General features: G+C 36.2%; 1 protein-coding gene across 1 annotated transcript; it reads right to left on the bottom strand.

Moving 5' to 3' along the window:
- Window positions 1–15,278: 15,278 nt before the first annotated feature.
- On the bottom strand, window positions 15,279–16,278 carry LOC103555887 (olfactory receptor 1J4-like). Its single transcript, XM_008527701.2, has one exon. It carries the CDS (start codon window positions 16,233–16,235, stop codon window positions 15,279–15,281), a length of 957 nt encoding a protein of 318 aa, XP_008525923.2. The 5' UTR covers window positions 16,236–16,278.
- Window positions 16,279–16,571: the final 293 nt, after the last annotated feature.

Below are 16,571 nucleotides of genomic sequence, written 5' to 3'. Positions count from 1 at the left end.
TCTGTGTAGCCACTATACAGAAAAAATATATATATAAGCCATTTCCATCACCCTAGTCTTTCTCAATAATACCTCATAGGTAAACAGTATCCTTATATTTATTAATGAAATTAAATTAATATCACCACTTACCCACAAATAAAACCCAGACTTAGATGGTTTCACTGTTTAATTATTATTTTTTTTTGAGAAAGATTAGCCCTGAGCTAACATCTTCCTCCAATCCTCCTCTTTTTGCTGAGGAAGACTGGCCCTGAGCTAACATCCATGCCCATCTTCCTCTACTTTATGTGTGGGATGCCTGCCACAGCATCACTTGACAAGCAGTGCATAGGTCCACGCCTGGGACCTGAACTGGTGAACCCCGGGGCTGCCCAAGCTGAATGTGCAAACTTAACTGCTGCACCACTGGACAGGCCCCAGCCGTCTCTTTTAATATACAGTAGAGTTAAAAGCATGAGTTTTAATCAAATAGATTTGTGTTTCAATTCTGGTGCAGCCATCTTTTCTTTGGTTTCCTCATCTGTAAAATGGAAATCATAATACCATTTATTTACGAGGGTTGTGGTAAGAATTAAGTGAGCTAATGTTATGAGGCCTTAAAGAATAATAAATATACTAGCTACTGTTACTTCTACTGGAAATGATGCATTTTTATAGCTTGTTCTGAAATATAATTCCTTATTCTTAAAATAAAGAATTCTTGTACTTTAAGAAAAAAGAGATGAAAATACGTCATGGCAATGCTACATGTCAAGTTAATGGAACAATAAGAGAGAAAAGCAAATCTCCAAAGACTCTAGCAAGTGTGCCCCAAGTCTCACAGAATTTCAGTAAACGACACTGGGATATCTGTGTACCTAGAGATTTGGTGCAGGATCATTAATATAGATTGCAGTATAAGGAGGTGGGTAACCAGTCTCCAACCAGGTAAAAAAGGGAGAGCAAATTTAATAGGAATATTAGGAATTTGTCAGTGACAGGGATGGTCAGTACACAATGTCTCAAGGGAGGAAATTTAAGAGAATCTTTGATGAATTGATAATCTGGCTGAGTGATTTTCACTTAAGAGTTCACCCTCTTGATGAGTCTGGCTAGTGGCCCTTTCATGTCTTTGTTCTTAAGACTATAGATAAAGGGATTTACCATGGGAGTGACAGCCATGCACATTATGGAGGCAATAATGTTGTTCTTTGAATTGCTAGATGATGGAAAAAATATAATGCAGTAATTGTCCCATAGAATATAAACAAAACATAGAGGTGGAGCCACTTGTGGATAAGGCTTTGCAGAACTCTTTGGTAGAGGGCACCAACAGAATAGAGCCCCTGACAAGGACATAAGAGACAATAGAGACTCTGATAAGGACACTCAATGGCAAAAAGACAGACATAACCCTTAGAATGAAGATGAGCAGGTCTTTGAGGGAGATGTCTGAGCAGGAGAGCTTAAGCAGAACAGCAAGGGCTCAAAAGAATGGGGAAGGCTCCTATTAGCATAGAGGGACAGAGGGACTTCAAAGAGTGTCTGGAGAAAAACAATGGCACAGGAGAGGACCCAGGACCCAATCAACAAACAAAACACACAGCTCTAACCACATGAAAATGGTGTAGTGAAGAGAGTGACAGATGGCCACAGACCTGTCATATGCCACCACTGCAAGAAGAAAGCTATCAAGGAAACCAAATAGTATAAAGAAATACGCCTGTAAAATGCACCCTGCATAAGTGACAGATTGGCAGTGAGTATGCATGTTCATCAGCATCTTATTGACAGTGATAAATGAAAAGGAGACGTCACTGAGGGCCAAGTTGCTGAGGAAGAAGTTCATGGGGGTGTGTAGGCGAGAGTCCAGCCTGATGAGCAGGAAGATGAGCAGATTCCCCGGTCAGGTACATGGCCAGGAATAGGGTGGAGAACATGCCCTGCTGCTCCAGTGGGATGGCTAACCCCAGGAGGAAGAACTCAGACTCACTGCTCTGGTTCTCAGGTCTCATACTGCTCTTCTATATGCTGGTGGTGAAGATGGTTTTGGAATCTCAGGAACCCAGAAAAGATGATCGGGACCATGACATTTCATACTTTAATTTGCCAGGAAAATTATAAATATTTAACTACACTCCTTTTAATTTTCCACATGTGGGTGCACACATCTTCCCTCTTCCCAGTCTGGCTCCAGGAAAACATCACACCCAAAAGCAGCCAACAAGACCTCATTGCACAGAAGCAATAGGGCTTCACTGTTTCATTCAACCATACTTTATTGAACATTGAGTCTGAAAAAGGACCTCTGCTAAGGGCTGAGATTGCATCCATGAACAAGAAAGCCAAGGTCTCTCCCTTCTATTAGCATATTTTTTATGGTCATAATACGGTAATTTACTACACCAAGACAAAGGCAAACTGTAATAATTCACAGTGGCAGAAATAATAGATGAGCATCCACAAACTGCTATGAGTGTTTCTGCCTTAAAGTACATTAGTACCCCCTTATCCACAGTTTCACTTTTTTGGAGATTCAGTTACCTGTAATCAATTGCAGACATCATCTATTCCTGATATCCAACCTTCGATATCATCAAGGTTTTATGATCCTCCTTCTGACATCTCGTCAGAAGGTCAAGAGTTGCCTAATGCTAAATTTCTAATACTATCATTTCTTCTGCATTTATAAATTGCATTTTCCTATAACGCAGAAATTTCCATTAGTCTCACTATTTGTTTTGCATTGATTTAACTCTATCATTATGGACTCGTGTTCTTATTTGTTATTTGTAGTCTGTGACTGTTGTTATTCATTTTGAAGCTCAAATTATTCCAGATTTGGCCAGTGGGAGCTCCTTCAAGCTGGCCCTGTGTCCCCATGATTCACTGAGTATTATTCAGCTTCAGGCCCAGCAAAATTTTCTTGGATAATCTTGCCAAGTCCTGGGCCTGGCCGTGGAATCAGCCATTTTTCTAAGCGTATTGGTCCTTATAGAGGAGAAGGGTAAAGAGAAAAAATTGGAATTAGGTGTGTTCATTGCTTTCAAGGCTTCTAAATGATCTCAGAAGATGTAGCTAGGAAACATATATAAAAGAAACACAGGAAGTAGAAACTAATAATCTAAAGGAATTCTTATCCATAGGAGGTGAGTCAAGAGTGGAACAGAAGGAATGGGGAATGAGAACAGTATAGATATTGACACATCCAACATATACATTTCAATCTATTTATATATTTGAGAAGCCATGGTTCAAGTTGACAGCTCCAATTCTAGTTTGACATCAGAGTTCTTTCTAGCCTCTTCTTTTCCGTCTACATGGTGCCTTTCACAATATGTTTACTTCCTTGTTGAATCTTTGAATACATTTTAAGTAACTTCAGAATCTTGAACTCACATCATTGTTAATGACAAAGTAGCTGCAGCTCAAAAATTTTGTTTACAGTTTTTCTTTATTGAGAGTTTATATAGACAAAATCCTGTGTTCAAGAATTACTTACGTTACTTATTTTATTTTCCCAATTAGTTTAGTTATGAGATTAATTTGCAATATAGTTAGGTTCATTTGTTTTGTTTGATTCCATTTTGCTTTATTTCCCATGATTTTCTATTTATTTTTACTAAGTAAAAGATAGTATAGTCAAAGTAATACATTAAATACACTCTTCTCCCTATCCTATCTACCCCATTCCCATCCACATTCTGTAGATAAGTGATCTCACTAGTTTATGATTAATTCTTTTTATGTTGCTTTTTGCTCAAATGGGCAGATACATGCATATTTCCCCCTTCATTTTTATACAAAAAGTAGCATTTATAGATGCCTTATGATGCGTTTTTCCCATTAACAATATGACCTAGAAATTCCTCCATATTGATTCATAGATACCTTTGTTATCATTTTTTTTTCACAACTACAAAGGACTCAATTACATTTATATTTCACAGAGTTTCCTCTTGAAGTCCTTGAATGAGATAGTGGTGAAGAATGTACTAAATGCCAATGAGTTTTATACCTCAAATGCTTAAATTGGTAAATTTCTTCTTATATATATTGTGTAACAATGAAAAAATTAAAGGAGAACGTGAGAAGTAATATCTACATAAGGCACAGAAAAGAATTATAAAGTAATAATAATGTATGATTAATAAGATACAGGCAGAGGAATAGTGTAACAAAACGTTTATTTAATTAATCAAAAGAGCAAAAGAGAAGTGATAATAAATATGATAAATAATACGTGTCAAATAGAAAATGTACACTAAGATAGAAAACACAAATTTAATTATATCATGATTACATTAGATGTAAATCGATCAATGCTCCAGAAATGTAACGATTGTAGATCCACATAAACAGAGCAAAATCCAAATTTACACTGTTAACCACAGACACCTCAAAAATATAAGGACACAGAAAAATGTAAAGTAAAGTGATGGAAAAGAAAAAACATATAAAAATGAACCAAAAGAAGGCTGGTATATCTATACTAATATCAGAAGAAGTAGGTGAGATGTTAAGGGAGGAGCCCTAACCAGAGATAATGAGAAATATCTCCTAATTATAAGTGCAGTGGTGCACTACTAAGTAAATAAAAAATGGCCCCCTCTCTTTTGTTTACAAAGTCCTGTTTTCTAGCATTTGCCAATTTCCATAGCTTCATTATTCCCATTACGGTGAATTCAATCTACCGACATGGTGTCATTGAATGTGGAGTTGGGAAGTAATGTTCACATTCAGCACCATGTTTCGAAAAGATTATCCCTTCCTCATTGAATTGGCTTCATGACTGCGTCAAAAAAAATTTGACCACAAATATAATGTTTATTCTTTATGAGGGTTATTTCTGGACTCTTAATTCTGATGCATTGGTCTATATTTGTATCATTATGCCAGTGCTACACTTTCTTGATTATTGTAGCTTTAAAGTGAATTTTTAAATCAAGAAGTGAAATTTCTCTCACTTTGCTCTTCTTTAAGTGAATTAACTCATCCATCATATCCATATTTTGTTTGGTTTGGGTTTTTTTTTGGTGTCCCAAGAACACTTAAGATCTACTGTGTTAGAAATTTTAAATGTATAATGCAATATTATTAACTGAAGTCAACACGGTATATATTAGATTCCCAGAATGTATTCACATTATAACTGAGAGTTTGTAATGTTTGACCAACATCTCCCCGTTTCCTCTATCCACAGCCCCTGACAACCACTGTTATACTTTATTTCTATGAATTTCACTTTTTTTTGAGATTCCATTTACAAGTGATACCATACAGTATTTATTTTTCTCTATTTGGCTTATTTCACCTAGCATAATGTTTTCTAGGTTTATCCATGTCATTGCAAATGGCAGGATTTCCTTCTTTTTTATGACCGAATAATATTCATCTTTACATATGTACCACATCTTCTTTATCTGTTCATCTATTGATAGGCACTTAGGTTGTTTCCATGTTTAGGATATTGTAAGATTTTGCATGTGAATATCTAGTTTCCCCAACACATTTTTTTGAAGAGACTATCCTATTTTTATGATACTTTTTTAATTGAGTTCATAATAGTTCACATCAATGTGAGATTTCCGTTGCACATTATTTCTTGACTGTCACCCCATAAATACTGCCAATTACCCCCTGCGCACATCCCCCAACCCTTTCCCCTGATAACCACTGAACTGTTTTCTTTGTCGGTGGGTTTGTTCATATTCTGCATATGAGTGAAATCATCTGGTATTGGTCTTTCTCAGTCTGGCTTATTTCACATAGCATAATTACCTCGAGGTCCTTCCATGTTGTTGCAAATGGGATGAATTTGTCTTTTTTATGGCTGAGTAGTATTTCATTGTGTACACACACACACACACACACACACACACACACACATATATATATATATATATACATTTCTACATCTTCTTTATCCAGTCATCAGTCAATGGGCACTTGGATTATTTCCATGTCTGGGCTATTGTGAATAGTGTTGCAATGAACATAGGGGTGCATATATTACTTTGGGTTGTTGATTTCAAATTCTTTGGGTATACACAGTAGTGGGATAGCTGGGTCACATGGTAGTTCTAATTTTAGTTTTTTCAGGAATCTCCATATTGTTTTCCATAATGGCTGCACCAGTTTGCATTCCCACCAGCAGTGTATGAGGGTTCCCTTTTCTCCATACCCTCTCCAACATTTGTTGTTTATAGTGATTATAGTGATTTTAACAGGCATAAGGTAGTATCTTAGCGTAGCTTTGATTTACATTTCCCTGATGATTAGTGATGTGGAATATCTTTTCATGTGTTTATTGGCAATTTGCATATCTACTTTGGAAAAATACCTGTTCATATCCTCTGCTCATTTTTGATTGGGTTGTTTGTTTTTTTTAATTGTTCAGTTGTGTGAGTTCCTTATATATTATGGAGATTAACCCCTTGTCAGATATATGACTGGCAAATATTTTCTCCCAGTTGGTGGGTTGTCTCTTTGTTTTGATCCTAGTTTCTTTTGCCTTGCAGAAGCTCTTTAGTCTCATGAACTCCCACTCGTTTATTTTTTCTTTTGTTTCCCTTGTTTGAGAAGACTTGGTATTCAAAAAGATCCTTTTTAATTCGATCTCAGTGAGTCTACTACCTATGTTATCTTCCAGGAGTTTTATGGTTTCAGGACTCATCTTCAAGTCTTTGATTCATTTTGAGTTTATTTTCGTGAATGGTGTGAGATAATGGTCTACCTTCATTCTTTTGCATGTGGCTGTCCAGTTTTCCCAACGCCATATATTGAAGAAACTATCTTATCTCCAATGTATGTTCTTGGCACCTTTGTTGAATATTAGCTGTCCATGGATGTGCAGTTTCATTTCAGGGCTTTCAGTTCTGTTCCATTGACCTGTGTGCCTTTGTTGTACCAGTACCATGGCATTTTGATCACAATGGCTTTGTAGTACATTTTGAAGTCAGGGATTGTGATACTTCCAGCTTTGTTCTTTTTTCTCAGGATTGCATTAGCAATTCAGGGTCTTTGGTTACCCATATGAATTTTAGGATTCTTTGTTCTATTTCCATGAAGAACATCATTGGGATTCTGATTGGGATTGCACTGAATCTGTAGATGGCTTTGAGTAGCATGGACATTTTAACTGTGTTTATTCTTCCAATACATGTGCATAGAATCTCTTTATGTCATTGTCAATTTATTTCAGTAGTGTCTCATAGTTTTCATTGTATAAGGCCTTCACCTGCTTGGTTAAATTTATTCCTGGGTAATTTATTCTTTTAGTTGTGATTGTAAATGGAATTATATTCTTGAGTTCTCTTTCTGTAAGTTTGTTATTGGAGTATAGAAAAGCAGTTGATTTTTGTAAGTTGATTTTGTACACTGCAACTTTCCTGTAGGTGCTAATTATTTCTGTTAGTTTCTGATGGATTCTTTGAGGTTTTCTATATATAAGATCATGTCGTCTGCAAACAGTGAGAGTTTCACTTCTTCACTCCCTATTTGGATTCTTCTTATTCCTTTCTCTTGCTTAATTGCTCTGGCCAAAACCTCCAGTACTATGTTGAATAAGAGTAGTGGATAGCAGGCATCCTTGTCCTGTTCCTGTTCTCAGGGGATGGCATTCAGTTTTTGCCCATTGAGTATGATATTGGCTGTGGGTTTGTCATATATGGCCTTTATTGTGTTGAGGTAATTTCCTTCTATCCCCATTTTCTTGAGAATTTTTATCATAAATCTTTGTTGGATCTTATCAAATGCTTTCTCTGCATCAATTGAGATGATCATGTGTTTTTTTCCTCAATTTGTTGATGTGGTGTATCATATTGATTGATTTGCAGATGTTGAACCATCCCTATATCCCCATTAGAAATCCCACTTGATCATGATGTATGATCCTTTTGATGTATTGCTGAATTTGGTTCGCCAAAATTTTTTTGAGGGCTTTTGCATCTTTGTTCATCAGTGATATTGGCCTGTAGTTTCCTTTTTCGTGCTGTCCTTGTGAGGCTTTGATATCGGAGTGATGTTGGCCTCATAAAATGAGTTAGGAAGTGTTCCATCTTCCCTAATTTTTTGGAATAGCTTGAGAAGGATAGGTATTAAATTCTCTGTGAAAGTTTGGCAGAAGTGCCCTGGGAGACCCTCTGGTCCTGGGGTTTTATTCTTTGGCATGCTTTTGATTACTGTTTCAATCTCTTTCCTTGTGATTGGCCTATTCAGGTCATCTGTTTCTTCTTGATTCAGCTTTAGAAGGTTGTAAGAGTCTAAGAATTTATCCATTTCCTCTAGATTATCCGTTTTGTTGGCATATAGTATTTCACATTATTCTCTTAAAATTTGTATTTCTGTGGTGTCCATTGTTGTTTTTCCTCTTTCATTTCTAATTTTGTTTATCTGAGCTTTCTCTCTTTTTTTCTTTGTAAATCTGGCTAGGAGTTTGTCAGTTTTATTTATCTTCTCAAAGAACCAGCTCTTTGTTTTATTGATCCTTTCTACTGCCTTTTTTGTTTCAATAGAATTATTTCTGCTATGAGTTTTATTGTTTCTCTCCTTATTCTCGCTTTGGGTTTTGTTTCTTCTTCTTTTTCTGATTTGGTTAGGTGTAGTTTGAGATTATTTATTTGGAATTGTTCTTGTTTGTTAAGGTGTCCCTGTATTGCCATGAATTTCCATCTTAATATGGCTTTTGCTGCATCCCATATGAGTTGGTATGGTATATTATCATTTTATTTTGTCTCCAGATATTTTTTGATTTCTCCATAAATTTCTACAGTGATCCATTGCTTGTTCAGTAGCATGTTGTTTAGTCTCCACATCTTTATCGTTTTCTCAGCTTTTTGCTTGTAATTAATTTGTAGTTTTATAGCACTGTCATCAGAAAAGATGCTTGTTATTGTTTCAATTTTCTTAAATTTATTGAGGCTTGCCTTGTTTTCCAACATATGGTCTATCCTTGAGAATGTTGCGTGTGCACTTGAGAAGAATGTGTATTCTGGTGTTTTTGGATGGAGTCTTCTCTATATGTCTATAAAGTCCACCTGGTTTAGCTTTTCATTTAATTCCATGGTTTCGTTGTTTATTTTATGTCTGCATGATCAATCCATTTATGTGAGCAGAATGTTGAGGTCCCCTAGTAATATTGTGTTATTATTAATATCTTCTTTTAGGTTTGTTAATAGTTGCCTTTTGAACTTTGGTGCTCCTGTGTTGGGGGCATAGATATTTATGTATTGTTTCTTCTTGATGGAGTGTCCCTTTGAGGATTATTTACCGCCCCTCTTATCTTACCTGTATTATCTTGAAGTCTTCTTTGTCTGATATAAGTATTGCAACACCTGCTTTCTTTTGTTTGCCATTAGCTTGGAGTATCGTCTTCCATCCCTTCACTCTGAGCCTGTGTTTGTCATTGGAGCTAAGGTGTGTTTCCTGGAGGCAGCATATTGTTGGGTCTTGTTCTTTAATACATCTCACCACTCTGTGTGTTTTTATTGCAGATTTCAATCCATTTACATTTACGGTGATTATTGATATATGAAGGCTTAATGCTCTCATTTTATCACTCATTTCCCGGTTTGCCTGCATTTCCTTTGTGTCTTGTCCTGTGTGTTTTGGTCTACCCATTGAATTATGTAGTTTTTTATGATGTGTTTCTTTGTTTTCTACTTATTTATTCTTTGTGTCTCTGGTTGCCCTTTTGTTTAGTTGTTACCCTGAGGTTTGTATTCAGAATCTCATGTATAAGATAGTCCATTTTCTGAGGCCTCTTATTTCCTTACTCTAAGCTGATTCAGTCCCTTTCCTCCTCCCCTCCTAAGTCGTTTTTGTCATATCTATTCCATCTCGTGAGTTTGTCATTAAAATGACAGGATTATCTTTGTTTTTGGTGTTTTCCTTCCCTTTAGCTTCATGCTATACTTGAGTATTTACTATCCTATTCTGATTCTGTCTACCTATTTATCCCCATACTCTGTGTCTTGTGACCCTTTCTCCCCCTTTTTTTTTTTTCAGGTATGAGGGCAGTCTTGAGGATTTCTTGTTGGGGGGTGTCTTGTGCTATGAAGTCCCTTAACTTTTGTTTGCCTGGGAAAGTTTTTATTTCTCCCTCATATCTGAAGGATATTTTTGCTGCTTAGAGTATTCCTGGCTGAATATTTTTGTCTTTTAAAGATTTGAATTTCTTGTTCCATTCTCTCCTACCTTGTAAAGCTTCTGAAGAGAAATCTCCTGAAAGCCTGATAGGGGTTCCTTTGTAAGTTATTTTCTTCTGCCTTGCTGACCTTAGTATTCTTTCTTTGTCATTCATTTTTTCCAGTTTCACTACTATACGCCTTGCAGTAGATTTTTTTGCATTGACAAATCTAGATCTGGAAGCCTATTCCACACAGATTTCCCTCTCTTTCCCTAGGTTTGGAAGTTCTCTGCTATTATTTCTTTGAACATGCTTTCTGCTCCATTATCCTTCTGTAATACCTATAATTCTTATGTTACATTTGCTCCTTGAGTTGCATGTTTCCTGGAGACTTTCTTCATTTATTTTTAATCTTAGTTCTCTGTCCTCCTCTGTCTGGAGCATTCTATCCTGTCTATCTTCTATTATGCTAATACACTCTTCTATCATGTCCACTCTAGTGTTCAGGGAATCTGTATTTTGTTTTATTTCTTCCATTGTTTCTTTCATCTCTAATATTTCTGATTGATTCTTCTTTATAGTTTCAATCTCTTTTGTAAAGTAGCTCCTGAACGCATTGAATTGTTTCTCTACATTCTCTTTTACCTTGTTGATTTTTTTTTGTGATAGCTATTTGGAAGTCGTTGTCATTTAGATTACATATTTTTGTGTCCTCAGGACTGAATTCTGGGTGATTGTCGTTTTTTCTGTTGTCTGGAGATTTGATGTAATGTCTGATATTGCTAGATATGGGTCAGGTCTTATGCATCCTGATATTATTTGGTTGCAGTTACCACCTATCACCACTGAGTGGGGGTTGAGAACTGTGTAGTCTGAGTCCTCTTCCTTCAGCTGTGATCCCAGCAGGGGAGTGGACATGGTGTGGGTGGGGGGAGGGGGCGCTATGTCCTAACTTAAGCTATTAACAATTTTGTGAGATACCCATTTGTGAACAAAAATGAAACATTTACTTTTTCTCCCTATCTGATCCCTCTATAATTCAGAAAATCTCAGTGAATATTCTTATTTTCACTTATATAAATCATTAGGCCAAGTTTTTAATATATAAAAAGAAGTTTTACTGTGATTATCTTAGTAAAAGAGAGGATAATTGTGGAGAGAAAAATTATGTTGCACTATTTTAGATGTTGGATTCTAGTCCTGTTAATTGTCTTGAGGTTTTTATATACCTATAGACAGGGCTCCTGTGGCCTAAGGTACTGCCCTTGGTCTTGCTGACTGCTCACAGTGCCCTCTTTGTGAAACATGAACTGACCCCATATGAAATGGTCAATGACAGATCAGTGTCTGTTGCTCCACAAACTTCTGCTATCCATTGTTGTCTTATGCTAGTATGACCAGCTACTGTAATTCCTAATGTCTATACTCAAGTATATCATCAACAGGATAAAGAAGCTTTCCTGGATTCCAGTTTAAAGGATTCTGCATTTCACATATGTGTTCAATCGAAGCTTTGGTACCTAACTTACAACAAAGCTACACCTATGATGTTGTTCAAGTAGTAGGAATAGGGACCACTTAAAATTCTACCAGATGGGGCCAGCCTGGTGGTGCAGCAATTAAGTTCACACATTCCACTTCTTGGTGGCCTGGGGTTCGCCAGTTCAGACCCTGGGTGTGGACATGGCACCACTTGGCAAAAGCCATGCTGTGGTAGGCATACCACGTATAAAATAGAGGAAGATGGGCATGGATATTACCTCGGGGCCAGTCTTCCTCAGCAAAAAGAGGAAGACTGGCAGTAGTTAGCTCAGGGCTAATCTTCCTCGAAAAAAAATAGAAACTTAAAAAAAAATTCTACCAGAATTCTCCCTGCTGGGGAAAGATGGATTTTATTATCAAATAATTCTTTCTAGACCTTTATAACCACTCAAATTTGTGAATTCCGACAAGTCCTGTGGCTATGGCCCAAACTGCAATGGACCCACAAACTTTCTTCTACATAGCTTATAACAACCACACCCATGAAAACAAATATATGGTAGATGGGTAAAGGGAAATTTTGTTGGGAAGCTTTACAAAATACCTCTGGCATTCTTTCTGACCTGTATTGTAATCAAAGTACGTTTTATTATAATTTTACTGCTATTTGGTATAATACTATCTTTGCTAGTAAAATACAACTGCCTAAAGATAATAAAACCTATACTAATATTGATATTGATGATCAAATGATTTGGGAATCAGAATTACATCCACCACAATATATACTTTCAATGCAATATATCTTGCCTGAAAAATCATTACAAGTGACAACTGAACATCTTGTTACTGTATTAAACCAGTCTTCCCAAACTTATCATAAAGCATACATAATAGTGGTTAAAGGAGACAACCAAATACTTAAATTAGTACAAAATTACCAAGATATCCATAACGGGTTCTTTGGCTTCTTCTCTTGTCTCTTTAAATCTGTGCCTACTCCATATTGGCTACTTCAAATACTATGATTAGTTTATTTTTATTGTTATTATATCTGTTCTATAAGTGTTATAAACAATGCAATCATAAAAAGTCCTACCAAAACACACATACAATGTTTGCATGAAAATTTGACCTAATTGAAAATACATATAACATATAAAATTACTTCCCCTGTCAGTGTGTATCTCTATGATTGACAATTACATTTAGCTATTTCTCTCCAGTGTGGATTACTAGGTAGGTCAATTAAAAAATACCCCAGCTCCAGGAACATGATGGACCTAGGGCAGGAAACAACCACCCTGGCATCGAGGGGCAATAATTGCTCATCTATGCTTTCTATCAAAAGATTAATAATTCAAAGAATGAAATGATAAGAAAAAATTTATATACTGAAGTTAAAGGAGAAGCCATTCTGGTTTGAACTTGATTTGGTCTGAATTTTATTTGGACCAAAGAAGCCTGACTAACAGCATGTCAAACATATACTGTACCTCTGCTTTAATCATTACCCTAAGGTTAAGAATGTACTCTTTGAAGCGAAGAATTAATGTCTCCTTTCCTATGACATCAGGGCCATGTTAACCTGCTGTGCACATGCTAATCTGTCATGAACATCTTCTTGAACACTTGAAGGAAGGTAACCCTGTCATGTTTGATGTATGTATCTTTATTTCGAAATGGTTATAACTGTGGTGAAAATCATTCTTCTCCAGAGTGCTTTCTTCCCTTGAGAAGGATGCAACTCTCGGGTTATATTCCACAATTTGGCTGGAATAAAACTCTCTTCTGTACTATAGAATTATTGTGGGTTACTTGCATCACACCTTAATAGTGAGCAGAGATTCTTTTCCCCACAATATATTTACTTATTCACTAAATCTTAGAAGACTTATTAAGTAATTTCAGAACCTGAACTCACACCACTAAATGACAAGCTGAAGTTCAAAACCTTTGTTTACAGTTTTTCTTTATTGTGAGAATATATAGCCAAAATTTTGTGTTTGAGAATTACTTAGGTTGGTTACTTTATGTTCCCCTTTAGTCTAATTAAAGTAGTAATTTGCAAAATAGTTAGGTTTTTATGTTTTACTTCATTCTACTTTGGTTTATTCCCCACCGTCTATTCATTTTTTAGTAGGTAAAAGAAATAACATAGTCAAAACTATAACAATGAATTCACTCATCTCCCCATCTTTTCTACCCCATTCCCACTCAGCTCCAGTAAGTAAGAAATCTTATTAGTTTCTGACTTATTCTGCTTGTGTTTCATTTTGTTCAATGGGCCTATACATATATATTTCTATTCCCTTAATTTTTACACAAAAATAGCATGCTAAGGGTGCTTTTTTGTACATTGTTCTTTTTTTCAATTTAACAATATATTCTGGAAATCCCTCTATATTGAATCATAGATATCTTTGTCATCATTTTTTCACAACTGCGAAGTACTCAATTTCATTGATGTTCCATAGAGTTTTGTTTTGGAGTCCTAGAATGAGATAGTTGTGATGAATGTATTAAATGCCACTGAGTTTTATACCTCAAATGGTTAGATGGTAAATTTCATGCCATGTATATTCTACTACAATGGCAATATTTTAAGGACAAAGTAAGAAAGAATCTCCACAGAAAGCACAGAAAAGAGTTATAAAATAATAATAATTTATGAGTAATTAACTAATAGATGCAGAATGAAATGACAAAATATATACTTAAATAATAAAAAGAGAGTAAGAGAAAAGAAATATGAACCACATATTTCAAATAGAAAACATAATAATATGGAAAATATAAATTCAAATAGATAACGATGACATTAGATGCTAATATGTGAAATTCTCCAGTAAAATAATGATTCTCAATCTATTTAAAAAGATCCAAAGCCAACTTTACACTATTAAAAACAGACACCCCACAGATGTAAGGACATAGAGAATTTTAAAGCAAAGTGATGGAAAAGAAATACCATGTAAACAGTGACCAAAAGAAAGCTGGTCTATCTACACTAACATCAAAAGAATTAGATGAGATGTTAAGGTTGGAGCCATTGCAGAGATAAAGAGGAATTTCTCCTAATTAAAAATGCATTAGTGTGCTGTTAAATGCATGCAAAATGACTCTCTCTTTTTATTTTACAAAGCCTTGCTTTGTCACATTTTCAAATTTCCATAGTGTGATTATTCCTATTATGGCTGATTTCAATCTACAAACATGATGCTACTGAATGTGGAGTTGGAAATAAGTGTGCCCAATCAGGTTGAAGCTAATGCAAGCCTACTTCAGCACACCATGACATAAAAGAATCAGTCTACCAGGAGCAGATCGTGATGCTAAATCTGTGTATCCTAAATAATACAGCATAAAGAATACATAAGCAAAAACCTGACATATCTAAAAGGAGAACAAGGCAAATACACAACATAATTGTGCCACATGCTTTATATAAGATTATGTACATATCTCATAAGAGATGATGAACAAGTAGAAAAAAATAACCAGAATAAAGAATATTTATAAATCCAAGTAGCAAAATGGACCCAGTAAACATGTTAATAACACTATACATGAGAGTAGAATGCATATTATTTAAAAGTTATTTGGAGTTTTCAACCACACAATAATTTTTGGAGGTGCATCTCATTGTGCATGACTGCAATAAGAGGATTTAGTGATGGCCACTTCAAGAAGCTAGCCTATTGATAAATATTTTTAGGGCCCGTTTTATATCTCTGTTCCTCAGACTATATATGAAGGGGTTCAGCATGGGGGTAACAGCTGTATACATGACTGAAGCAATTATATCTTTGCCATTGGGGCCCCCTGATGAAGTGAAAAAGTAAACACCTGCAACTGTTCCATAGTATAAAAACACCACAAAGAGATGGGAACCACAGGTAGAAAATAGTTTAAAGAGTCTCTTCTTGGAGGGGACCCTCAGGATGGTGGCCAAAATCCAGATATATGACACCAAGATGCTGCCCAATGGCAAGAAGAATAGCATTCCTCCCTCAGTGAAGATGACAAGCTCATTGATGGAGATGTCTGAGCAGCTCATCTTCAGGAGCACAGTGAGGTCACAGTAAAAGTGGGGGATGGCATTGTTAGCACAGAAGGACAGTTGGACCAAGAGGAATGTGTGCAACAGAGCATGTGCACAACTGAAGAACCAGGACCCAGCTACTAATGAGACACATAGCTCCTGTCTCATAAGAGTTGTGTAGTGCAGTGGCTGACAGATAGCCACATATCTGTCATATGCCATTACTGCAAGAAGGAAATTGTCTAGACAACCAAAAACAAAGAAGAAACACATTTGAGAGATGCACTGCACAAAGGGGATAGATTTTTCCTGAGTCTGCATGTTCACGAGCATCTTTGGAATTGTGACAGATGAAAGGGAAATGTCAGAGAAGGCCAAGTGACTAAGGAAGAAGTACATGGGAGTATGGAGGGAAGAGTCCAGCCTGATAAGCAGGATGATGAGCAGATTCCCCAGCATCATTGTCAAGTACATCATCAGGAACAGCGCGAAGAATATGACATGCTGCTCTGGTGGAATGGAGAGCCCCAGGAGGAGGAAATCAGACACACTGCTCTGGTTCTCAGGCCTCATACTACTTTTCCATATGCTGAACATGTAGAGGGTTTTGGAATCTCAGGAACCTAGAAAGGATGATCAGGACCAATGCATCTCATACTCTAATCCTCTGGGCAGCAATTAATTTTTAAACATATTCATAAATTTTTAATACCTTTTGATGCATGCATCTTCACTCTCTCCAAGTCTAGCTCCAGGAAAATATCACACTCAGAAGCAGCCAATGAGACCTCATTGCACAGAAGCAGGAGAGTGTTCATTGTTTTATTCACTTATTACTTATTGAATATTGAATCTGAACATAGACTTCTACCAAAGCCTGAGAATTCAGCAGTGAACAAGAAAGGCAAGGTCCCTGCCCTCTGCAAATGTATA

The sequence above is a fragment of the Equus przewalskii genome, chromosome 26 (genome assembly GCF_037783145.1).
Source record: "Equus przewalskii isolate Varuska chromosome 26, EquPr2, whole genome shotgun sequence".
In the NCBI taxonomy this organism is placed as follows: Eukaryota; Metazoa; Chordata; class Mammalia; order Perissodactyla; family Equidae; genus Equus; species Equus przewalskii.
Note: the sequence above shows the minus strand (reverse complement) of the source record. Positions and strands in the feature narration are given on the sequence as shown.

Bases quoted from the DNA above. Each gene is read 5' to 3' on its own strand.
- LOC103555887 (XM_008527701.2), bottom strand. From the start codon at position 16,235: ATGTTCAGCATATGGAAAAGTAGTATGAGGCCTGAGAACCAGAGCAGT.